The 26,652-nt window shown below is 49.2% G+C and overlaps 1 protein-coding gene and 2 long non-coding RNA genes across 3 annotated transcripts; 1 reads left to right on the top strand and 2 right to left on the bottom strand.

Moving 5' to 3' along the window:
- The first annotated feature begins 1,674 nt into the window (after nucleotides 1–1,674).
- Nucleotides 1,675–3,668, top strand: LOC123115731 (protein JINGUBANG). The gene has a single exon (XM_044536831.1). It carries the CDS (start codon nucleotides 1,922–1,924, stop codon nucleotides 3,272–3,274), a length of 1,353 nt encoding a protein of 450 aa, XP_044392766.1. The 5' UTR covers nucleotides 1,675–1,921; the 3' UTR covers nucleotides 3,275–3,668.
- A 6,476-nt stretch (nucleotides 3,669–10,144) lies between these two features.
- Nucleotides 10,145–12,249, bottom strand: LOC123115730 (uncharacterized). Its single transcript, XR_006456710.1, has 4 exons — nucleotides 12,070–12,249; nucleotides 11,681–11,809; nucleotides 11,405–11,497; nucleotides 10,145–10,607 (listed from the first exon to the last, which is right to left on the bottom strand). It is a non-coding gene; the product is annotated as an uncharacterized lncRNA (long non-coding RNA).
- Nucleotides 12,250–12,798: 549 nt separating this feature from the next.
- On the bottom strand, nucleotides 12,799–14,701 carry LOC123115729 (uncharacterized). Its single transcript, XR_006456709.1, has 4 exons — nucleotides 14,577–14,701; nucleotides 13,744–13,815; nucleotides 13,257–13,655; nucleotides 12,799–12,851 (listed from the first exon to the last, which is right to left on the bottom strand). It is a non-coding gene; the product is annotated as an uncharacterized lncRNA (long non-coding RNA).
- Nucleotides 14,702–26,652: the final 11,951 nt, after the last annotated feature.

The raw sequence follows: 26,652 nt of genomic DNA, 5'->3' as shown, positions 1-26,652 counted from the left end.
TCCATCCGCACCATCTCTGACGCAACCTTCGCCGGCGCGGCACCGGTCACCCACACAAGAGCCAGCCACAGCAAATCCTGGTTAAAAGAGTCAAATGATTGAAAAAAGTGCATTTATTTTCAAACTTACCCTCTCATCCAAACACCATCAAAGGCTAGAGTTAGTTTAAGGTTAGTCTAGAGTTAGAAAATAACTCTAACCTCTAACCAGGTTAGAGTATCCAAACAGGGCCATAGCGAGCGAGCGAATCTACTTTTGCTGGGCGTGGCACATGGCACATGGCGATGGAGGTTTGGTGTGCTGCTGCCGGGGCACGTGGCGCGGAGCCAGCGGTTCCCTCTCCTCCTGCTCGTAGTCGTAGATCACAAAGCTCGGAAAGGTAGATAGATATTTGGAGCAGAAAAGTGCGGGGACGGAACAGCCGCCTGGTCGGTTTGCATCACCCAACACTACGTAGGTATATATGGCCACCCACCGTGCGTGCTGCTTTGTGGCGGCAGTGCGGCACTAGCTATGTATTGCATGCATTCACGTGGACCCTTGTTGCACGTACGGGCCCATGTGCATGATAAATTGGTGGGGTGCTTTTCTCTTGGCTCGCTCTGATAACCTTTTAAACTTTCTCGCGATATAAAAGGAGCTTCTAGAAGCCAAACAAACTATGGCAGCCGATTCGTATGTACTATGTACAACAATACTGCTTGATTGATCTCATCGGAATCTCACTTTGAAGTTAGCCTGGTAGTATATGACATCACGAGTACGCACGTACCCTAATCCAGAATCAATCAGTGTGATGATCACTCGGTCACGCTTGACTTTCACCGTGTTGTCGCGATCCTTCGGCGCCATTTTTTCCCACGGATAGACTGTCACATGTTTTCCGTTTTTCAACCCGGTAATAACTCATCAACGCACGTACCAGCTGTTAACTTAGCGTCTCTGTCGTCCAGGTCGACACGTCAGGTCGATTCCACACCACACGGCGAGGAAGGATCGAGCTAACACGTCCCAAGGAGCCGAATCAACATGGACTAATGCGCTCCAAGTTCATTACGTAGTATAACTTTCACGTGATCCGAGACTTTGTCAAAGGGCAAAGTGCTGCGTCTATATATAATTAGCGTCTGGGATTAGTATATTAGACCCGGCCTGTCGTGTGGTTGTGGTTGCAGGTCAAGTCAAATGAGCGCGGCGTACTTGTCACCTAGCTCGGCGGCTGCGTTGCTACCGATACGATTTCCTTGCAACCTGGAGATTTCGCTGCCCAATCGATCTGTTTCCATCTACACGTACTAGTATCGATTTGGGTTTGACTTTTGCTTGATTACTCAACGTATCCACACACTATGCAGCAGTCTAGTTAGCTTGAATATAGCTTGACGTGCCAACTTTTTACATGGGAACTGCATTCAAATTCTGACGCCAAGTTGACATTTGCCGCCGTACGATCGATCGTGTGGCTCAGTGCGATTTGCGGGGGCACACCACCAGCACCAACACTGCACCACTCACCTGCGCCGCTATGCAAATCATTGTACCGCACCGTCTCCACAGCATGCCGCGTGTCCCGCCCGGCCCATCGGACCACATGCTCCCCGCAAAGGCCGAAGCAACCCCTCGTCTCCAAACCTCGGCCGTCCACCTGGCGCGACCGCCCCGCCCCGCCACCCCGCCGGCCCGCCGCTATATATACCCCGCGCACCAGCGCCATCCCAGCTGAAAATCTTTCTTCTTCGCCGAACCGCCAAAGCGTCACTCTCGACATCCCTCGGTTCCTTCACCCTTCCCTCTTCGGTTTCTCACCGAGTAATTTTGGCAGCCGGCTCGATCCCTCCAAGGCCGCAGAGACTCGATACTTTGTTGAACGATCGGTGGCTGGTGTTGCGTTTGTGAGTGGTGTACGATTCTTCGTTGTGCCATGAGGAATCACAAGAAGTTGCTGCAGTTCCTGCGGCCGGACCCGGCGGTGGCGGCGGCCAACGACGACGGGTGCTCCCCGCTGCCTTCGCCCACGACCAGCGGGAGCGCGAGCACGTCGGCCACGGCGTCCCCGTCGCCGTACGTCGCGTCGCCGTGGGTCAACCTCCCGGGGCTCGGCGCCGGGGCGGCGCTGACGGCCGGCGCCGCGGACGAGACGGGTCTCCTTGGGTCGTTCGTCAAGGAGGACGGGCACGTGTACTCGCTCGCCGCCGCCGGGGACCTGCTGTACACCGGCACGGACTCCAAGAACGTGCGGGTGTGGAGGGACCGCCGAGAGTTCGCCGGGTTCCAGTGCGGGAGCGGGCTCGTCAAGGCCATCGTCGTCGCCGGGGACGGGAGGATATACACCGGCCACCAGGACGGCAAGATCCGCGTGTGGCGCGCGTCCGCCGACGACCCTGCCGTGCACAAGCGCGTCGGCTCGCTCCCGAAGCTCGGGGACTTTCTCAGGAGCTCCGTCAGGCCGTCGCACTACATCGAGACGCGGCGCCGGCACAGCTCCGTCTGGCTGCGGCACTTCGACGCCGTGTCGTGCCTCAGCCTGGACGCTGACGCCGGGCTGCTCTACTCCGGGTCGTGGGACAGGACCTTCAAGGTGTGGCGCGTGTCCGACTCAAGGTGCCTCGAGTCGGTGCGCGCCCACGACGACGCTGTCAACACGGTGGCCGCGGCGGGGTTTGACGCGCTGGCTTTCACCGGCTCCGCGGACGGCACGGTCAAGGTGTGGCGGCGGGAGGACGGCAAGGGCGGCGCCACGAGGCACGTCATGGAGCGGGTGCTGCGGAAGGGCGAGAGCGCGGTGACCGCCATCGCCGTTGCGGCGGAGGCGCGCGTGGTCTACGTGGCCTCGTCGGACGGGGCCGTGACCCACTGGCAGTGGCGGCGCGGAGCCGACCGGGAGAGCGCGCCGAGGAACGGCGGGGCGCTTCGCGGGCACAAGATGGCCGTGCTGTCCCTCGCGGTGGCGGGGCGCGTGGTCGTGAGCGGCTCCGCCGACCGGACGATCGCCGTGTGGCGGCGCGACGAGGGCGCTGACCACTCCCGCCTCGCCGTGCTGAGCGGCCACACGGGGCCGGTCAAGTGCGTGGCCATGGACGAGGAGGAGCCCGTCGACGCGGACGGGCACCGGCGGTGGGTGGTGTACAGCGGCAGCCTCGACGGGTCGGTGAAGGTGTGGCGCGTGTCCGACGCGCCGGGCGCGATGACGACGCGGACGCCGGCCCACGTGTGGAAGGGCACGCCGTCGCCGCTGGGCGCGTGGACGCCGTACCGGGCGCCGGAGCGGCGCTGAAGCGCCCGTCTGCGCGTGCAATGTAGAGCACGCACGTGTAAACCGTGTGGCTGTGCGAGAGCCTACGCTGTAGATACGCGTACGTGCATCGTAGAATCATGCATACACCGTATGTAGGTACGTATACGGTGTTGCGTATGCTGATTTGTTATTTATTTGTTTGTTTGTTTGTTTGTCCATTTTGGTGTCCCCTGAAATGGACTGCTGGGATGTTGACGGATGAGTGCTGTGTGGTTGTGATTTGGTCGGTGGTCCGACCGGCCGGTGGGGCCTGGGGACCGGTGAGACTGAGAGGTCGATTTGTACACTCTCGACTAAGCAAGAGGAATCAAAAAAAGAAGAAGGAATGGTCCTTTTTTTCTCTGAAAATGAAAAATCAGAATTGTTCTTTCTAGTTGGGACTTTCGGAGATGTGAACGGCGTTTTTCGTGCGGTTCGTTTCGTGTTTGAATTGCAAGGCAAGCTGTTCAAATTAGGTGCGTAAAGGATTTGCTTGTGCGAGAAGGGAAAATTAAAGAAGGAAGATTTTTGGTTTGCTTTGGATCATTTCTTTGCCGCGGACGGCAGGCCGACGAAATTCGTCGCTGCACCAGGCCTGCCACCGCCGTAGAAAATGGTGCCTGTGAAACTTTCAAATGTCAAGACAGCGATGCCTTTGATTCAGATGAATTAATTCCCGGTTGCTTCATGGAAATCATCAAGCAAGATATCTGTCAATGTAGTTAGCTGGCCGGGTGCACGTACTTTTCGTGGCCCGGATCGTAAAAAGGAAGGTCGTGTTCATTTTTCAGCAGTGACATGCAACGAAGTGCCGCCACCAGTAGATGAGCGTGTGACGCCGAAACTGACAAAGGAAATGCTGCTATCGTTGGTGCCTCCGTCGTCGTGGAAGAGGGGCCGATCGAAATGAGTACCGTACGTGCGAGGCAACGCAGACCGGCCGGAGGAGGCGCGTGCGGCTGGCGTGCGCCGGCTAAGTGATCCGCGCAGCCTTACACATTCTTGCCAAGTTCTACCTTTTCTGTATACCGGCTGAGCGCTTGTCGTTTACTATTCCCTCCGTAAACTAATATAAAAGCGTTTAGAATACTAAAGTAGTGATCTAAATGCTTTTATATTAGTTTACAGAGGGAGTATTATTTTTCTTTGCGGAATTGCCGTCTATACTATCTAGGCCGATCCTTGGATTGAGCATTTTCTTTTCTTTTAGCAAAACGGGTTGCCCCCGATTTCCATTAATAGTAGTTTCAGTACACGAAAATGCTAAATGGAAAACAAGGTACGTGGAGCTTAAGAAAACGAAAAGTTACATTTTGAAGTTTCAAAAATTCTCGAAAAATCACAATATGGATGTATAATACAGGTTTATACATTTTGAAGATGATATAAATTATAAAAGACAGCTACAATAAAAAGAAAAAAAAATCATGATTTTGAAAATGGTGAACCGCACACACACCGTTCACTATTATAATATCCACAGATTTGTCTTTTTTGTGCACCTCTCAACATAATGTATTTCATCATCAGACTTTATACACATGTAAAATACATCGATATGAACATGTAGAATGTTTTTCTTTATGAAACTCAAAAATGTATGATATTATTAAAGAAAAAAAAGAGCTCCATGAAGCTCGTTCTCCAGAATGCTCTACTCTTCAATACAAGACTAAGAGCATGGTTAATAATATAGTCGACTGATGGCTATAACATATTGTCATGCCATCTATAGCCAATGTAATAGCCAACATGTATAGTAGTGGGCTGCAAAAAAGTACTACTTTTTTACTACATGGCCCACCGTACATTCTTACATAGTTTTTTGGAGTCCGTGCTACAGCCCGCTGTAATTCTACAACCCGTTTCTCTTCTCTCTCATCCAACACATGAAGGTATAATATCTTAAGTCTCAGCCCGCCTACATCACCTTATTATACTTGCTTTAACCGTAGACAGAAACTACATATAGCCGGTGATCTGGAGAGTGAGGACGCATGCCCTCTACACTCACACTCCAAACACATACGTATTATTTAATCATTTTTATCCAACTTTCATGTAGTTAAACACTTACAACCTTACATCGTATAATAAGGAAGGAGTAGCAACAACCAAACTGCAGGTAGCGCCAAAAGAAAATGAAAAACACGACTCGACCAAAGATAAAATCGCTCTAAAGAAACAACAAGATGCAGATCCTCATTTTTTGGCAGCCGCTCGGATGGCATCAAGATAGGATCCCTAGAATCTTCCTGTTCATCATCCACTTGTAATCTTAAGAACTTCGGGGCACCAACTTCTTTTTTGTCTCTCGAATATGCACGACTATGCGTACTATACTATAAAAGAAGAGGATGGGGGTAAAGAGTCTGGTATTTTCTTTACTCTAACTATAGACTAATTTATTGATCTAGCCGACGCTTCCACATCTCGAAAGAAGTCATTCATATCGCCTTTAAGTAGTCTCGCTTGCTTCCATGCTTGTCCTTCCTTGCCGATCCTAAGGATGACATAGTCCTTGGATGGCGTGGCTCCGTCGAAGGCTATGGCATTGCGGTGCTTTCATAGTTCCCACATGACCAAGATGAATAGTGCCCTTATAGTCTTCTTATACTGTCCGGTATCTTCTTTACTCGTGCACCAATCCGAAAATGCTCTCTCCCGTCACCGGCAACCATTCTGGTTTGCCCAAGGAATGAAGGATTGTCGTCCACACCTCTAGCTGCGTTGAAAACTTCACTTGGAACTTGTTCGAGCAACTTTACCCCTCATGTCAGTTCCCTTTATCTTTTCTGTTATTTTTCTTCAGTATAGACCAAGAGTTAAGCAAAGCACATGATCTATGCAGAATCATAGAAGGATCTTGAATCGTCTTACATTCGACGCAAATTTCATTTCTGCAGTTTCAGATAGACCATATCACTGCTGATATGCCAACTGATAGACGGGGCCTTGGACACAACACCAGCAAGACCTACATATACAGACCTAGTTAAATAACAGTCCATTCTTCCAAAACAAAGTTAAATAATACTTCCTCCGTCTCATAATATAAGAGCGTTTAGACACTAGTGTAATCTCAAAATCACTCTTATATTAGGGACGGAGGGAGCAGTTCACTAGAGAAGTAGCATATGGGGTCGAGGATTAGTACCGTACCGCTCGATCACCACCTATGTTAATTGTGGGGAGCCAGGAACAAGCATGCCACATGATGATCCTAACCTATTAGTACTTTTTTTTGTGAAAAAGAGGTTACCCTCATCCTCTTCCTGAAGTGATGCACAAAGCCATAATATTTGTACTGGTAGTATATATTGACATGTGCTAAGCTGGTGCATTAGAGCAAGTTAAATGGCAGATTTATAGTCCGCTTACGGAGTGAGGCGTTTTGGCTTCAAGGCTTAGATGGGTTCGGGAGTGAAAAAATCGTTAAAAATAGTAAATAAATTCAAAATTTCGAAATTTTTTATGGAGAAAGATGCCCGAGTGCGTGATGTTTGTGCCAAATTTCGGAACATTTGCATGTTTGAGTAGCTCTCAGCAAAAACGACAAATTTTGGGTCTATGAAAAAGTTTACTGTTTATGCATAGTTTCGATCCAATTTTGCTTTTCTTTTCCTGAGAAATTTTTCTAGTATTATTTTTGAATTTATTCTTCACCAAATTTAGATGAGCACGAGCTCATAATTGGAAATGTGCCGCTTACATGACTTTTTTTGTCTATGTGAAGAAGAAAAACATGAAAAAAATGGAGTCAGCTCTTAAGGAAGAGGCTTGCATATGCATTAGCTTCTAGGCAAATACAATAGATATACAGACGAAAAAAGAGAAAAGGTAAAAAAATACTAATTGTAATTATGAGTAACTATAGATGTCGACTATATATGACATGTTAGTTTCATATAGCCAGGCTACACTATTAGCCATGCTCTTAGTAACTACAGGGCTGTTTGGTTCTAGGTCTAGCATTGTCATACTTTGCCATACATTTTTATTAAGCTTGCCTAAGGTTAGTTCATCAAAATGAAAGCCACAAGTTGGCAAGCCTAAGGGAATCTTGCCACACTTTTTGTGTGTATGTCATGTGGGACCAAAGTGTGGCTTGACAAAGGTGTGGCTAGAACCAAACACTTGCCTAAGTTGGTCAAACTTGCTAACTTTAGGTGTGGCAATCTTTGGCAAAGTTAGTCACAAACCAAACATCCCCTACGGTTGTTGTCGTGCCAAACAAATCTATGTATTGACTGAATAACATGACATGATCAAGAACGAGTATTAGTTTATGCTGAACACAGTTACGTGGCATCTTTTGTTTGCCAACTGCAAAGATTGATCTAGTCACCTACTAATAGTGATTTTGTAGACAAATTTTGATAGGTGATGCGCGAATGAAATCTTATCGGTAGCAACGCAGCTGCCTAGCCATAGGTGACAGAGACGCGCGCGTTCTCGCGTGGAATAAATGGGGTTGAGAAACGAAAAAGCACGTGAGGGTACTATATGCCCGAGAAGAAATGGCGCCGATGGATCGCGACGATTCAGAGCTGGGATTCCCACGAGTTTAACCAATCAACCGGTCATGAACAACGGTGTATATGTATACAGATTGAGCTGATATACGCGTACTGATGTACCGGATGTATACATTGGATATATAATATTGCGACCCTCTGTTCTATGAAGCGTGTAGGCAGCAATGGCCTGCACACGTACATGGAGCCAGCAGCTAGGCTGTTGTACGTAGAAGTACGTCCCGGCCACTAGAGCTTGGCAGGCTGGCAGCTACGGCTTGGAGAGGCTTGATTAGCAGCCAAGAAGGGACACTGTGCATGGTAATGCGCCCGTGGAACAAGGCTCCTTGGAGCTACCAGTAGCGTGGCTGCGTGGCTATACAAGCAACACGGTGGGCGACCATACGTAGTTGTAACCCGAGGGGCTCGGAGCCTGACGACGGACGGGTCGGCAGATATCTGTTGCCATTTCTTCTTTTCCCTTGACCGTTTGTTGGTTTCTTCTTCTCAGGTCGGGCGCTGCCGGGGCATTTCCTTCCTTCCGCTAGCTTCATGGAAATTAGCCTCAAATCGATGCCGTGCCGTGCGGCTGCGGTTAGTCGATCGATGATACCCAGAGCGGATAATTTTCAGCGGCCAGTATCTGCTTCCCTACTACCCTTTAATAATACTAGCACCCCATCGGCCACGCGTGGGCCGAAAATGGTGTTTTCGGCCTCCCTTTGGCGGAAATGGACTTTTCGGCCTTACCTTGGCCGAAAAGGTGTGTACCTGGACCGAAAAGACCTTTTTGGTCAGGAGTAGGCCGAAAAGTCCTTTTTGGTCAGGAGTAGGCTCGAAAGTCCCTTGGGCCCACCTTTTCACGTTAATGGTTGACCGAAGTTGCATGGCTCCACTCTTCGCCTTACGTTAGGCCGAAGTGATTTTTTTTAATTTTGATATATAAATATTGTGCAACCATTGTCCATCTTAGACACTGAAAAAAGAATCGCGCAACCATTTTCCCTCAATATTTCCCCGTCAACTCTTTTCCGCCATCCGTTTTCGGCCAACCCCTTCTCGCCATATGTTCCTGCCACCCGTTTCCCGCCAACCCTTTTCCACCATACTACAGTATACCATTAAATAAATTCTTCATATTTAAAAAAATGGGATAAAAGCGCAAGCGATGGAGTCAAAAACCTGACCTCACGCTCGGTATATGTGTTACCAGCCAAATAGGATAGCATCTGGCTAATGTATTTATATAAAAAAATTAAATTTTTTATATACATTTAAAAAAAGGGAAAAGATTTTGAGAAACATGATTTTTTTAAATATGAAGAATTTATTTAATGGTATATTGTGGTATGGCGGGAAAGGGTTGGCGGGAACATATGACGGGAAGGAGTTGGCGGGAAACGGGTGGCGGGAAAATATTGAGGGAAAAGGGTTGCGCGAAAATATTTTTTTTTAATGTCTAAGATGGGCAATGGTTGCATAGTATTTATATACCAATTTCTTTTAAAAAAAATCGCTTCGGCCTAACGTAAGCTGAAGAGTGAAGCCATGCTACTTCGGTCAACCATTAACATAAAAAGGTGGGCCCAAAGGACTTTTCGGCCTACTCCTGACCAAAAAGGTCTTTTCGGCCCAAGTACGCACCTTTTCGGCCAAGGCAAGGCCGAAAAGTCCATTTCGGCCAAAGGAGGCCGAAAACACCCTTTTCGGCCACGCGTGGCCGACGGGGTGCTAATTTTGATTTTTCTCTATTCTTTGCTATAGTTTTCGTATTTGCTATAAAATGCGTCATAGATTTGAAAAAAATTCCAAATCATACAAGTTAAGAGTCCAAAACACGGGCAAAAGTGTTTGAAAAAGTAAATACGACAGAGACGTATCAAATAACTTCAAACAAAATAGAAGCAGAGCTTCATTTACAAGAACATATGATAGTTTTGATCCATACAAGGTTTTCTCAAATGCTTATTAAGGCACAACACAAACACCTAGTTTACTATAGGAAGAACACGTAAACAGGGGGAAATTGGACATAAAATCATCAAGTAGGTGAACTGAAAAGCACACAAAACATGTACTGAAAAAACACAACATGATAGTGCTGCATCGTCGAACGGCCTCCTGTGGCAGGGGTGAACGGCTTGCGGAGGCAGAGCTGAACGTCCTGATCGCTGCACAAAGATCAATGCTACTAATTTTGTACTTGAACAGCTTAAACAAAGACAACAATGATCACTTGAACTGATGGGACAATATCATGGGAACTTATATCAATTGATCATTTGAACTAACTAGATGACTCGTTGCGCCAATGGCGCAAAGGCCGAGAGGGAGCGAAGTATTGCGAGAATATTTAGACACCCAAGTCGAAAACCAATTGTGGTCAACACTCCCACATCCTCTGCTTGGAAGCCGCCTTTTCTCACCGGATCTAACATAGATACATGATTCTTGGAGAGCAAATTTCAGAGAAAATATAAAGCATGGAAGGCTTTAAGTTGTACTATTGAGACCATACCACCATATCTTGATTTAGTTTCTTTGGAAATCTAAAGGTCTAAGAGGATGGTACATGTGAGAAGCTGTGAATCCACAACAAAAATCTAAACTAACTTCCAAACAAACATTTCAAGTTTGGAAGCCACAAAGAAGCAACCCAAATTTCTCGTTGTAGTGCAGGTTCGAGAAAATGGGCTGAATGACCATCATAGCAACATGTAGAAGCAGCAAAAATATAGGCTTGGTGTGTAACTGATCATGAAAGATAGCTTGGTCAGTTTCTCCATTGTTGGCTTATACTGAGCAAGAACATCAGCCTGCAGAGAAGAAAAATGGAGGACTGCTTTATTCTGCGGTACATCCACAATAGTATAGCAAATAAAGTAGTTAAATGTGCGCTAAGATGTGAGACCTTTTAGATCACTATTTTAGTGATCTAAAAGGTCTTGTATTAGTTTGAAGAGGGAGCACTTAATAAGACTGTAGGCCAGTACATCAAAGTAATGCCGGCTTCCCATTGATTTGATCAAACTAATATGACAAAGGGAAGGTGAAACTTTAGAAAACCATATAAATTGACCACGATGTCTTAATTTAAAACTCTGAAATGAAGTAATAAACATTAAGTCTGAATGTTGTCACTAAAAAAGCATAAAAAAGGCAGACCAGCCAGGAGTGCATCATAACCAGTGGTTCATCATGCGCAAACCAGGCAGCAGTAGCCTAATAACTTAGACAGAAAAAATGTAAGAAGTCAAAGCACAAGGTGGGAAATAGGACCGAGCATTGACAGGTAACCAAATAATAAAGGAATATCCCCATGAAAATCAAGAACAGTAAATTAGCATCCAGAAGTACATAGAAACAAACATTCCGCTTGGCAGAGTGTGATCTCAGTATGATGTCAATAGCTGGGACTAAGAAGGTAACCACGTAGAGTGTCACACCTAAGGGCGTTTTCTTACGTCTCTACTCTCTAGTAATACAACTCACTATTGATTGATTTAACTAAGGTATTCTTCAGTTGGGTATTTATAAAGGAAATTCACTATGTTTTTTTACCAGCGAGTAGAGAGCAACTGAAAGACTTATGTTTTTAAATGCAAGAACAAACCTCACCAGGCTGCTGTGCAGACTTATTGTCAGTGGAAGATGCTACAGCTGAGCAAAATTGGATTGGGATTTCTTCTATGCCTGCTGCTCCCTCCTACAGCAATTATTTAGAACAACAAACCAATTTACTGTGAGATGAGAGAAGGCACACTAAAGAAGCACATCCGTAAGTGTATATCTAATAATATAGATGCTACAAATCAATAGAACTAAAATACTCCAGCAGTTGGGATCAGCTAGATCTATGTCTACATCACCAAATCAGAAGTTCAGTTACCTGTGGTTCGCTTGATAGTAGTTGCAGGTTTTCATGCGCTGAACTCAAGAACCGACCAGCAGCGACCAAATCTAAGCACAACCATCCGTCACAATTTGAATTCTACCCCAGCAAGTACAGACACGTCCTCTGCAACCTCACACAGATACGAAAGCGTCATAAAGCACACCGCACTACGCCGCCACCACGACCTCCAAAACATGTATAACGACTGAAATAAGCGGACGCATTCTACTCACACACAAGCATGACATATAAGCGGGACGAGGCCGAACAATACACGATGGCATGCCAGATCCACAAAATTAAAATGATCAGCAATTTAAACACCATGACAACACGTACAGGAAAGGAAATATGCATTTTAGCTAGATAGAAAGCAAGCAAACCTCGATGGCAGAACAGAGATGCAACAAAGCAGAAGATCAGGATGCAGCAACACAAGAGATCGCAGAACCTAATAAATAAATGGACATGAAGTGGTCAGTGCACCGGCATGCTATGGAATAGACAAGTAAAAGAAGAGTCGTTCCCCGGGCAAATTAAAGAACGGTCCATTTACCTGAGTTAGAGTGGACAAGCAGGCAAGCAGAGCAGCCAAGATGGATGAGCATACGAAGGACGAGCGGACGGCAAAACCAAACACAAAAACAGAAACCAAATAGAGATCAATTTTCAGCTGAACCAGTAGATTCACTCCTTCAGGTATACATCCTAATTGGTCCTACAATGATCACAAGAAATTAGAGGATGGAACTTGACTGCCTTCTGTATCATTTGAAGGACGAACTTGACTGGCTATTAAAATGATAAAATGCATGATTGCCGCGGCACATGTACTTTTTTGTGGGAAAACATGCTGTTAGGTGCAGAAGTAAAGAACATATCGCATGGTTGCTTGTTGGCATGTATAAAATCATCAGACCAAGACAGAAGAACCATGATTATCATATGTACTGGAACCAAGATCTACATAGTGGCAGCCATTGATCTAGTTACTCAAGGGTAGTGCCACTGTTAAACAACAACTCTAAAGCAAAGTTACTGAATCTACTAAAGTAGAAGAGAATTCAGTTATTTACCTGGGAAGCAACATCACTTCATTTCCAATAGAAATATGATCGGTTCATTTTCAAAGTAAAGATACTCATCCTTGAAAAGTGAAACAAAACTGCAGAAGAGCAAGGTGTCAAAATCAGATGAGAAATTAGATATTGATAGTTGAACTTGGCGAGCATAGCATATGATAAGATCGGACAATATGATTAAACACAACAATGGAGCAAGTATCACAAGTAAACCAACACTGACACACTTCAGTAAATATGGTCTGAATATTTCAGAACTAAGTCTTAGGGTTTGGGTTTAGGGATGTGAAACTGCACCAATCATCCAATTTACCGGCGGCGGCAACAGACAGCGGATCAAATGAAAATTCATGGAGTACTACTATCCAAACCACTAACTAAATCAAGACAGTGAATCTCAGACGAACACTCGGCAAGATCTGAAGATAGCAAGCATCTTCAGAGAAATGGAGAAAAGAACAATAGCTACAGCATGGAAGCCACCCTACTTGAGAGGCCGAGCTCAGACCCGTGCGGCTGCTAGTTCCTGCTGCACGCATGTGGACGGAGAAGGAGGAGATCCAGCCGTGGTCAGGGACCCTATGTTCCTGTTGCTCGTGGCCGGGACACCGCCAGCATGGGCGACGGGTGCGCTCGCTCGCGCTGGAGCTCGCTCTAGCCCACCTGGTGTGGTGCGGCTCGCCATGGCCTGCCGTCGTGCGGTGCGGCTGCGACCCTGTCTCTTCCTGTTAAGCACGGAGGAGCCTTCTCATTCTTGCAACCTACGTACACGCAGAGAATGAAATAGTGATCATATCATACAGAAAATGCATGTAAGATTGTATCTTCAGGCACACATATATCTTCAACCGAAGCAAAGCAGACTCATACATATGCACATGATATCCCTGTAAGGATGTGACAAGAATATCGAGAATTAATATCAAGCAAGAAAAAGCACGAGTTGCAGATTTAGTGATGTGAGATGGGGCTGACCTGTAACTCACCAATTGCTGAAAGAAAACTTGTGATCAACTTCCTCCCTTTAGTAACATCCACCTCCAAACTCTGGAATCAAATCAGAAATCCAGATGGGAGGAACGAAAAAAATAGATGTGAATGATCTTTACAGAAAACGAAAAAACCACACTTGACATGTTTGTAAATAAAATAACAACTTGTATGTAATCCGTCAGGGAAAATGATATTGAAAACAAAAATGTTAAATTTCTTCCTCTGTAAGGTGAAAACCCTCAAAAGGGGTAATCCCATGGTCCCATTCTAAATTTCTTGGGGCATATATTTAATGACTAAAGTTTTCAAATTTCTCGGAGTATTAATCATAAAGCTGAAGAATGCATGAAACAACAGACAAAATATATCTATCATAGGATTTCCTCAAAGACATAAATACAAAGAGAGTATTGGGATAAATTATCGAATCTGTTCAAGTGAAGAATGCATACCCAGGGTTTTTTACCCCCCCCCTCCCCGGCCTCCCCAAAGACACACACAAACACACACACACACACACACATCATGTTCTTGCCTCTAGTGTACAACTTCTTATGTGAAGGCAGTACCAAAGTACATGAGATAACATGAGGTCAGTTATTTTTCACAGTAATAATCTTAATTGTGAGACATCACTATGCAATATCTCAGAGCCGGTAAAAAAGAGTTGCACATTATTGAGGGTTTGTGACAGGATGGTATGCCATCGACAAGTTAAGGTGATAAAAAATTTGGTGTTTTTCTCTTATGGGAAAGGAAGCAAGAGTTTTGCTATTACAAATTTACTATACATACATGTTGAAGTTTTTGCATACCTACAACTTCGAACTGATTGGTTCATCCAATGCCCTCTCCTCTAGCTCATACATCATGAAGCCGTGTCGGACCATTAATCTTCTCCTCTAGCAAGCACCTGGGTAAAGATACTAAATCAAACACACACAAAAGTGCCAATGAAACATAGATTCTGCGGCACAAACTGAAGGTACGACAAACATTTGCTACAGTAGTAGTTTAAACACATGCTAATTGCGATGGAGAACAGATGGTTCTCATCGTTCTCATTTAAGCCCAATGATCTCATTCATGTCAAGGGTACTGTAAAACATGATTGTTAAAATTCAGAAACATCAAACTATATAACCTCCTGACTATCACCAAAAAAACGAAGTGAATCCCTGCCACCAGAGATCTTGGCACAACAAAATCGAAGCCGCTCACATGGGCACGCTCCTTAATCTCCACATACCTGCTGCACGCCTCAGGGTCTAGCTTACCAGAACTGAGCTCTTCGCATCCGCTAAACACAATCTCATACAAATAGACCATTCTACCATGGAGCTCGGGGAGAAACATGGCGGCGGCTCCTCGCCCTTTCACAATGAGCATGTTTGAGCCAATCAAGAAGGCAAAAAGTAAATGAACAAAACAATTGCAACTGAAGAAATCAGGATGCTCCCTGCAAATAACATATCTCAAGAACCCATAAAAAATGAAACTGCAGTCCATAAGGCAGGTTGCGAAGTATGTGCGGCAGCAAACAAGAACTGCATGATCAGATCATCCTCGATGGCCGGCATGATGTCCTAATCACATAGCGGTGGTGCTACTAATTAAATTGATAACTGTGATGCTTTTATCTAAATCTGAAGACAACAAATGGTGTCATGAGACTGAGTTTAACTATGTGCGGAGGCAAACAAATATGGTTTTAGAGTGGCTACAGCCAAAACTACTTTTGTATTGACTAAAAATAAAAAATAATTAGAATGATAACGTGAGAATGAGGTTAGTAGAATCATGTCTTGGAAATTATGCATTTTTTGTATTTTCTGCCTTTCGTGTCAATGTCAAACAGCATATACTTTGTACAAACAGGAAAATGACACCACTGAATATGACCTAAACCTGAAAGGGTTAATTCATGGAAATTTAACAGACTATCTACAAGAAGCAATGTTCTCTTTCCATCTTTTGTATCTCCGCAAGCAGGTCGTGAGTAACAAAGATGGCAAGTTGGAACAGTACATGAGCATCTGAATATTTCAGAACTAAGTCTTAGGTGTTCAGGGATGTGAAACTGCGCACACGCGCGTGCACAAACAGAGTGAGCGAGTGAGTGCCTGGTTGAGTCTCGGAGAGAGAGAGAGAGATGGGCATCGTACCGGATCCAAAGCAACAGTAGCCAAGCTGCGAGAAATACATCGACGGTGGCTCAGATCCCGTGCCAACCTGACCAGCCCCTCGAACGGAATGCATCACAGGCCCTGCCTCTTGGTCCACAGCCCGTGCCGCCGCGGACGTCCTGAGCCCTGCCTCTCGGTCCACAGGCAGCGCCGCCACGGACGTCCCGAGCCCTGCATCTCGGTCCACAGCCCGCACCACCGCGGACGTCCCGAGCCCCGTGGTGTGCGCCGCCGGCCACGAGCGCCGCGACGGCGGTGGTCCCGCTCATGGAGTCGTCCATGGCCGCCCGGAACGCGAAGAGGAGGGAAGGGCTCGCGGCGGCGGGAGGGGGGGGGGTGAGGGGGACGGGGGAAGGAAGGGGCGGCGTCACCAGGAGGCTAGGGTTCGTGGGAGGGGATCGGGGGAAAGAGCTGCGTGGGTAGGTGGGGGCGCGAGTGCGGGCGGAGGCAGCAACTAGGGTTTCTCCACGGGCGGGCTGCGTTTTATATGCTGTGCGTGAAATGACTAAAATGCCCTTGACGGGGCACGGAATTTACAGGCGGTGGCATAGCGATTTAAAGGCGACGTGGAGGCAACGGTCGTGACTACGAGTCTAGAAGGGTTTATATGTTCAATATGACTACATGCATCGGTTAATGCAGAGGACAGGAATTTTTCTTCTTTTCAAAAAAAAAAGTACTAGCTGCGTCCCTGGCCGCGCCGTGTGGAGCCAAGGGTATGCACCTTCGCCTTGGAGGCGAGGCAACCTCCTCAGATCGCACGTTTCAAAGCTTCTCGGACAAGAACGAGATCATCAGTGGATAATGACCGAACAATGTGCTCTCCCTTTCGTCCTTCACCCAGCTGGCTCGCTAAATTACGCAGCCATATTCCAAGATAGAGTATCTAGCTAGCAACTCTGTATCCTGTCTGATATGTGATGTTGACTGGTTTGTCTTGTCAAGATTTTCACGTCGAGAGGCACACTCACGTGGTACGTACGTACTCCCTCCGTCCCAAAATAATTGTTGAAACACTTATTTTGGGAGGGAGGGAGTATGAGTTTAATGGTGCAAGCGGACAAGCGGGCATCCCGCTTCGTCTCATAAATTAAAATCATCTAGCAGTTCACAATTTACATATTTACTTTGCTTATAGAGTTAACACTGCATTTTGTATTATGGTATTGTCCGTTAGTCCGTCTCGGTTGCATCTCAACATAATTAGTTGTGGCCTAGTTAATTCGATCAACACGCTGTAAGTAAAAAGACGAAATCAAAGCGAGATCGCGACATGCAGCCGTATGCATCGTCGCTTGCACCCACATATACTTTCCCGTGCCAGCGCTAGCTTTCAGATTTTCCCTGTTTTGCAGCCACTTGCTTGCAGTGTGTGGCAACAAGGCTTCGGTTGCACAAAGTAGATATATGTGTAGCTACATGTCAATTAGCGAACCACAAAAGCTGACATTGACACCGCCGTTCTTGTTGATAATTAACCACGAAATTGACACCATGATTTCCTTTTCAATCGTTATCGTAGGGAAGTCACCTGTCTGCGGATGTCTTGTCGATCTAGTTTCAAACACGGTTTGAGTATGTATACGGTCTTCACTTGCGTGACTGCAAGATATACTGATACCTATTGTTGGAAACGATTGTTTTAGCAATGCTTCACGATATATTGATCGGTGCAAAGCGCACGTATATATGGAGTACAAAATGAGCCACAATCTCAACTATACAAAGACTAGGAGGTCGGCCAGACTATACAATATACCTGCACAAACCATATATTCAACACCCCCCGCAGTCGAAGCGTCGCCGGAGACGCAAAGACTGGACCTAAACTCCTCGAAAACGGAAGTAGGCAGTCCTTTCGTCATGACGTCGGCGAACTGCTGCGCCGTCGGGACGTGGAGGACCCGGATGCGCCCAGGAGCCACCTGCTCACGAACGAAGTGTATGTCGAGCTCAATATGCTTCGTTCGACGATGATGGACCGGGTTGGCGGAGAGGTAAACGGCGGAGACGTTGTCGCAGTAGACGAGCGTAGCCTTGTGAACATCACAAAGCAACTCCTGGAGCAGCTGACGGAGCCAAGAGCATTCCGCAACGGCGTTAGCCACTGCTCGATACTCAGCCTCGGCACTCGAGCGGGAGACGGTGGGCTGTCGCTTGGAAGACCAAGAGATCAGGGACGGCCCAAGGTAGACATAGTATCCTGAGGTGGAGCGCCGTATGTCCAGGCAGTCAGCCTAGTCTGCATCAGAGTAGGCGACGAGGTCGGTGGAGGCGGAGGCCGTCAACGTAAGTCCCAAGGACTGGGTGCCGCGTATGTATCGGAGGATACGCTTCACCAGAGTCCAGTGAGAGTCACACGGAGCATGCATGTGAAGACAGACCTGCTGAACGGCATACTGCAAGTCGGGGCGCGTCAGGGTCAGGTACTGCAGGGCGCCCACAATGGAGCGGTAGAAGGCCGCATCATAGGCAGGCGAACCCTCCAAAGCGGAGACCTTGGCCTTGGTGTCGACTGGCGTGGGAGCGGGCTTGCAGTTAAGCATGCCAGCTCGGTCGAGAAGCTCATGGGCATAGCGCCGCTGATGCAGGAATAACCCATTTGACCGTCGAACCACCTCAATGCCAAGGAAATAATGCAGAGGACCCAAATCCTTCAGGGCAAAGTCATCACGAAGACGAGCAGTAAGCCGCTGGAGGAGCATGACAGTGGATGCCGTTAGAATGATGTCGTCGACGTACATCAGCAAGTAGGCCGTGTCAACTCCGTGATGAAACACGAAGAGGGACGCATCGGAGCGAGTCGATGTAAATCCGAGCGTCTGCAGGAAGGCGGCAATGCGCTGGTACCAGGCTCGAGGTGCCTGCTTCAACCCGTAGAGTGAACAGGAGAGCAAGCACACATGATCTAGATGCGTGGCATCGACGAAGCCGGTGGGCTGCTCACAGAACACCTGCTCAGCCAGGTGGCCGTGCAAGAAGGCGTTGGACACGTCCAACTGATGCACAGGCCATGCTCGGGACACGGCTAGCTGGAGCATGGCGCGGATCGTGCCCGGTTTAACAACCGGGACAAATGTGTTGGTGAAGTCCACGCCCGCGCGTTGCCGAAAACCCCGAACCACCCAACGAGCTTTATAGCGCTCGAGAGTGCCATCCGGACGAGTCTTGTGCCGAAAGACCCACTTGCCCGTGATGATGTTGGCACGGGGCGGCTGAGGGACGAGCTGCCAGGTACGGTTCCGCTGGAGCGCGTCGAATTCTTCCTGCATCGCAGCAAGCCAATGAGGATCCCGAAGGGCGGCTCGAGCTGACGATGGGAGAGGAGACGGCTCAGAGGCGGAAGCAGCGAGAAGATACTCATCGCTGGGGTACCGCGTGCTCGGGCGAAGGGGTGCCAGCCCGAGAGCGAGTCATCGGGCGGGGCAGCGGGTCCGGAGAGGAGGCGGGCGAGGACGAAGACGAGCCCGCCTCCGATGTGACCGCCGCGGGCGAGGCCGCGGGCGAGGCTGCCGCGGGCGAGGCCGCCGGCGAGGCCACCGGTGGGGCGGCAGGCGAGGCCGCCGGCGTGGCGGCGGATGAGACCACCGGCAGGGTCGAGGCCGGGGACACCGGGGGCGTCGCAGGCGTCGAGGAGGTGCGGCCCCTAGGGCAGCCAAGCGGGGAGAGACTCGACCCGTGGCGCGGGGGGCACCCTCAAAGCCGGGAGGCGGCCCAAGAGAGGCACATGGGCGGCCATCACCGGCCGCAACATCCGAAGGTACCTGCTGGAACGGAAAAACCATCTCGTCAAAGTAAACGTGTCGTGAAGTGATCACCCGATGAGAGATAGGATCATAGCAGCGGTAGCCTTTGGTGTTAGGAGGATAGCCGAGAAAGATGCAGGCCACAAACCGAGGTGCGAGATTATGAGGAGCAGTGGAAGCGATGCTGGGGTAGCACAGGCAACCGAAGATGCGGAGCTCAGCATAGGAGGGTGGCATGCCAAACAAGAGGTGATGAGGTGCAAAATTCCCGCGCGTGCGACAAGGACGAATGTTAATGAGCAGTGATGCGGTGGCAAGCGCATCGGGCCAAAAACGTGGGGGCACGTTGGCGTGAAAGAGGAGGGTGCGAACACAGTCATTGAGAGTGCGAAGCACGCGCTCAGCGCGGCCGTTTTGTTGCGAAGTGTACGGGCAAGTGAGACAAAAGATCGTGCCGTGTGTGGCGAGAAGGTTGCGGTCGCAAGGTTATCGAACTCATTCCTGTTGTCTGTTTGCAATGCATGAATGGGACGTCCAAACTGCGTGGAGACATAGGAGTAGAAGGCGGTGAGAGTGGCAACAGAGTCCGACTTTCGCTGCAACGGGAAGGTCCACACATAGTGCGAAAAATCATCAAGTATAACAAGGTAATAAAGATAGCCCGTGTTACTTGCAACAGGAGAGGTCCAGACATCACTATGAATTAACTCAAACGGGTATGATGCGACATGCGAGGAATTGCTAAAAGGAAGACGAACATGTTTGCCGAGGCGACAAGCATGACAAGTGTGATCGTCGATCTTATTACACGTGAATGAAAAACTCCGAAGAATATGACGAAGGGTGGCGGTGTTGGGATGACCGAGACGAGCGTGCCAAAGGTCCACTCCGGCGGAAAGCGCCATGGGTGCAGCAACGGATGAGGTAGGTGAGTGGACCGGGTGGAGCTCGTCGGGGCTATCACATCGGTGGAGCACCATCCGGGTACGGGCATCCTTGACAGAAAAGCCAAACATGTCAAATTCAACGGTAACAGGATTTTCACGTGTAAGAGAACGAACGGAAACAAGATTTTTGATGATGTCAGGAGAAACAAGCACATTAGAAAGATATAATGGCATGGAGTTAGAAGGAAAAGCAGCATGGCCGACATGAGTAATGGGCATGGAAGAACCGTCACCCACGGTAATGCGAGCAGCGGTGTGAACGGGGTGAGCGACAAGAAGGTTACCGGGGTTGGCGGCCATGTGAGCCCTGGCTCCGGTGTCCATGTACCAGTCGCCACCGCCAGTGTACTGTTGCGGCGTGGGGGCGGTGTGGAGAGCCGCTAGGAGCGCGGGATCCCAAGGCGCCGGCGGGAGGGCCGGGGCAGACGGCGCCGGCTGAGGCGGTGGCGCCACATACCCATAGCCCGAGGGGCCATAGAGCGGCGCGGGCTGGTACACCAGAGGGGCCGCGTACAGGGCCTGATGAGGGCCCGGGCGGGCGCCAAAGGAGCCGGGGACGGGGGCACGCGGTATAGATATGGAATACGCATGCACAACCCCCGTCTAAGGGTTCTGGCCGGCCTGCCAGGGCGCCGGCGGTAGCTGGTGCTGCGGCTGGCGGGGCGCCCTGCCGTGGGCAGCCGGCTGCTGCGATTGCTGCTGCTTGCGGCCACCTCGGCCGCGACGCCCACCCCGGCGCTGCTGCTGCTCGGCGGGGGGCGGAGGGGCCTGCGGCGGCGCCGGGTAGGGAAACCCGGGCGGCGGCGACGCCTGGAAGGGGCCTGGGGCGTCCCCGGTGGTGGGGCCGGGGCGGTAGGCGGCACACCGCCATGGGTACCGGTGGTGAGGGCCGTGTAGGTGGCCCGGGTGCGCGACATCCGCATCCACCACTCCTCCAGCTTCAGGTACGCGATGATCTTGGGGAAGGTCGGGTTGGTGATGAGGGGGATGTTGGAGGCGGCGTTCCCGAAGTCATCGCTCAGATCGGTGATGAGGGTGCTGAGGAGAAGCTCATTAGAGACCTTCTCGCCGAGGTCACGGAGCTCGTCAACAAGCTTCTTGAGGCGCATGCAATAATCATCAACATACGACTCAAGCTGCTGGCACCCAAAAAACTCGCCGTGCAAGAAGACCTTGCGTTGGAGCGCGTTGTCGGTGAAGAGGCGGTTGAGCTTGGTCCAAACGGCGTGAGCGTCATCGTTGACGGAGACCACCGTGTGGAAGAGGTCCTTCGAGATGGTGGTGTAGAACCAACGGATGAGAGTGACGTCGATGGCCGTCCACTCCTCATCGTCCTCCATGAAGCGGGAGTCCACAGAGCCATCGATGTGATCCCGGAGATTGTACTCATGGAACACGAGGGAGAAGTACGTCTTCCAGGCATAGTACGTGGAGGTGAGGTGGTCGAGGACGAAGGGAACCCGGGCGAGGATGTTGAGGTCGCGGATGACGACGGGATCAGGACCTTCGAACGGGTTGGTGCGGCGGCTGCGGGTGGTACTGGTGGAACCGGGGGAGGCCATGACCTAGAGGGGTGGTGCGGCGGCGCGTGGGCGGCGGCGCGGCAGGGAAGAGAGCGGCGTGGCTTGGGGGCGGCACGGCGGAGGCGGGCGGAAGCGCGGGCGGCGGCGCAACGGTGGAGGTTCGCGGCGGCGACGGCGGCACGAGGTGGCGGCGGCGGCACGGGTTATGGTTAGGATCGTAGGTATGATACCATGTTGAAGTGCATGCTCTAGCCAATGCAACCAAAAGACCGATCTGATGGAAAAGACTAGGCAGCACATTATACGTCAACATTTCCCCTCATGTGTGGCTCCCTCAGGCCTAAACGTGGACCGAAAGTGGGCTGCAATTTTAATTGCGCCAGCCGGGTCTTGAACTCGAGACCTCTTGGCTCCGATACCATGTTGGAAATGATTGTTTTGGCAATACTTCACGATGTATTGATCGGTGCAGAGCGCACGTATATATGGAGTACAAAGTGGGCCACAACCTCAACTATATAAAGACTAGGAGGTGGACTAGGCTATACAATATACCTGCACAAACCATATATTCAACACCTATCTCTATCGGTTATCAACCCCTCTATGTCCATACGCGTGTCGTTAATTAGACGGGGTTAATTTGATTTTATTTCTTTAAGAATAGATGGATTTAATTTGTTTTTTTAGGATCTTTTTTTAGACAACCTCGGGAAACTTTATTAACCCGCACAATGTTTATAGGGACAAAGGAAAGATTTCCTGGATGACCTAACTAAATATGGCGGCCCAATCTAACAGTAAGAGAATGTTTCGCTAGGTTGTGCTGATGGGTTTAATTTGATGGGACTCATTATTAGCGCATGGGCATTGCGGAGCTATAGAAAAGCCCAAAAGACCGTGGCGCGTCTAGCTCCCAAGATTTTGTACCCTATGCATCTACTCCTGGGCCTTTAAACAACAGCCCACAAGCTATTTTCTTTTGTTTGGTTTGCCCAATTTTCGGCGGCAATTCCTAAAGAGACCTCCTCTTCGGTGCCTTATGCGCCCATTCACTTAGCGTGTGGTCGCGTAGCAGCCTCGCATGGGCCGGCCTAGCTTGCCATCCGGAGGCCATGTAGAAGGGCCTCGTATTCGGCTGCGTTGTTGGAGTCCATGTACATTATTTGAAGTACGTATTGGATTGTGTCTGCAGTTGGGGACGTCAGGACGACACCAGCCCCCAAGCCAGCCAACATTTTGGATCCGTCGAAATGCATGATCCAGTTGGAGTACGCGCCGTACTCTTTAGGGAGTTCGGCTTCGGTCCATTCAGCGACGAAGTCAGCCAGAACCTGCGACTTTATAGCTCGCCGTGGTTTGTAGGTTATGTCAAATGGCAAGAGCTCGATAGCCCATTTTGCAATCCTGCCCGTTGCGTCGCGATTGTTTATAATATGATAGGTACTTCGGAGGCCACCGTTATAGAACACTCTTGAAAGTAGTGTCGCAGCTTCCGGGATGCCATGAACACCGCATACGCTATCTTTTGATAATGTGGGTACCGGGATTTGCATGGAGTTAGAACAGTGGATACGTAGTACACTGGTTTTTGAAGAGGGAATCTGTGCCCTTCTGTTTCTCGTTCAACGACGAGTACTGCGCTGACAACTTGATGTGTTGCCGCGATATATAATAACATAGGTTCGCCCAGGTTGGGCGCGGCCAGGACCGGATTTGTTGCCAGTATGGCCTTTATTTCTTCGAGTCCGGCTGTGGCAGCATCCGTCCATTCGAAATGTTCGGTGCGCCGGAGGAGGTGGTAGAGGGGCAGAGACTTTTCTCCCAAACGGGAGATGAAGCGACTTAAGGCCGCTACGCATCCGGTTAGTTTTTGTATCTGCTTGAGGTCTTTTGGAATGTCCAATTGTGACAGAGCTCGGATTTTGGCCGGGTTTGCTTCAATTCCTCTACCGGATACGATGAAGCCCAAGAGCTTTCTAGCTGGTACGCCGAAGACGCATTTTTCCGGATTGAGCTTAATGTCATATGCTCGGAGGTTGTCGAATGTCACCCTCAAGTCTTCTATTAGAGTTTCGACGTGTTTGGTCTTGACGACCACATCGTCTACGTATGCCTCTACTGTTTTGCCTATCTGGGTAGCCAGACATGTTTGAATCATGCGCTGATATGTTGCACCGGCGTTTTTGAGTCCGAAGGGCATTGTGTTGAAGCAGAATGGCCCATATGGAGTAATGAATGCCGTTGCGGCCTGGTCTTTCTCCGCCATCTTGATTTGATGGTATCCGGAGTATGCATCGAGGAAGCACAATGAATCGTGCCCTGCGGTAGCATCGATGATTTGGTCGATGCGAGGGAGGGGGAAAGGGTCCTTTGGACAGGCCTTGTTAAGGTCTTTAAAATCGACGCAGAGGCGCCAGGATTTGTCCTTTTTTGGTACCATTACTAGATTGGCTAGCCAGTCCGGATGTTTTATATCTCTGATGAATCCGGCTTCTAAGAGTTTGGCTAGCTCCTCTCCCATTGCCTGTCTTTTGGGTTCGGAAAATCGCCGTAGAGCTTGTTTGACTGGCTTGAATCCTTTTAGGATATTTAGGCTGTGCTCTGCCAGCCTGCGTGGGATTCCTGGCATGTCTGAAGGGTGCGAGGCAAAAATGTCCCAATTTTCCCGAAGGAATTCTCGTAGTGTGGCTTCGACATCAGGACTTAATTGTGCCCCAATGGAGGCCGTCTTTGTGGGGTCCGTTGGATGGACCTGAAATTTGACTATTTTGTCTGCTGGTTTAAAAGAGGTGGACTTGGACCTCTTATCGAGTATCACATCGTCCCTATCCACCGTGGAGCGCAGCGTAGTTAGTTCCTCTGCCGCTAGGTCTTCAGACAATACCTTTAGGGCCAGTGCGGCTGTCTTATTTTCAGCGCGGAGTGCTGTATCTGGATCACTGGCGAGAGTGATTATCCCATTGGGTCGGGGCATTTTGAGCTTCATGTACCCGTAGTGGGGTATAGCTTGGAAGATTGTGAATGCCTCTCGCCCTAACAAAGCGTGATATCCGCTGTCGAATGGGGCCACTTGGAACGTGACCTACTCAGACCTGTAATTGTTCGGTGAGCCGAACACTACATCTAGTGTGATTTTTCCTGTGCAGCGTACTTCTCGACTAGGGATTATCCCTCTAAAGGTTGTGCTGCTTCGCTCAATGCGACTCCAGTCAATTTCCATTTTTTGAAGGGTTTCCTCATAGATGAGGTTTAATCCGCTGCCGCCATCCATGAGTACCTTAGTAAGACGGAAACCGTCCACTATCGGACTGAGGACCAATGCGGTTGGTGCTCTAGCTGTTCGAAATTTAGGTTCGTCGCTGGCGTTGAAGGTGATAGCCGTGTCGCTCCATGGATTTGTTGTTGCTACTTGGTAGACTTCGGCAAGGCTGCGGATTGTTCATTTCCGCATGGTATTTGATGCGAAAGTCTCGAAGACTGTTAATACCGTACTGGTACTGCTGGGTTGGTTGCCCGGGGCTAATAAGCCTACGCCACTTTTGGCCACCTGCCGTAGTATCCAACATGCTCGAAGGCTATGTGTTGGAGTGGCACCCTCTATACTGTGGATTTTGCAGGGTCCATTGAGCCATCCCTCCAGTACGGTTCCGTACCCCTTAGGGGTTTTTTGCTTTTTGGTTTTTAACCCAGGTGCTTGAGTATATATGAAGCACCCTTTTATTTCGGACTGGGTTTGTATTCAGGGTCGGATTGTCCCAAAACCTAGTTTCGGTTTTCCAGGCACTCTCCATCGCGCAGTATTTTTGTACAATGGTCGCTAGGTCGGCGAAGCGTGAAACTTCGCGACGACTGATGGCATTTATGATTCCCTTGTCCGTGCAATTGTTGCAGAAGATTGAGATCGCGCTTTCTTCACGGCAGTCCTTTATCCCATTCATAACCAGGAGGAATCTAGCCCAGTAGTGATGTACTGTTTCATCGGGCTCTTGCCGTATTTGAGATAGATCGCTTATGTTTGGGTGGGTGGGTGGAATTAAGTTCGGAACCCCGCCCGATCTGAGGCTCAAAGGCCAAGAAGCTTCCGGATTCAGAAGCTTGGTTTGCTGAGCGCTTTCCAACAAATCTGGTCCGATGCCTGACTTTAGTTCAGTATTTGATTAGCGTCCGTCCCTCTGCGGGAATCCGGCATGGAGGGATCCGGAATCCGGACATAGTTGGATTTTAACATAGAAGAAGAGTCGCCGCATTGTTCCTCTACCACGACAACGTGGTGGGTAACCTGGGGAGAGTTAATTTCTCTCAGATCGGTTTTAAGCCCAATCTGATCGTAGTCGGTAGCGACTCCCAGGGCGGCGATGCGATCCAAGAGCTCATTTACGGAGGAGAGCTCAATCGGATCTAGCTGCTCGGCGAATTCCGAGCTGACGTGAAGATCGCTTTTAATGACTTGAGAGGTCATTGTCGGGGCGGTGGCCGAATAGGTGGT

Source organism: Triticum aestivum, chromosome 5B (assembly GCF_018294505.1).
Source record: "Triticum aestivum cultivar Chinese Spring chromosome 5B, IWGSC CS RefSeq v2.1, whole genome shotgun sequence".
Lineage (NCBI taxonomy): Eukaryota > Viridiplantae > Streptophyta > Magnoliopsida > Poales > Poaceae > Triticum > Triticum aestivum.
The sequence above is the reverse complement of the archived record's forward strand: the minus strand, read 5'-3'. Positions and strand labels throughout refer to the sequence as shown.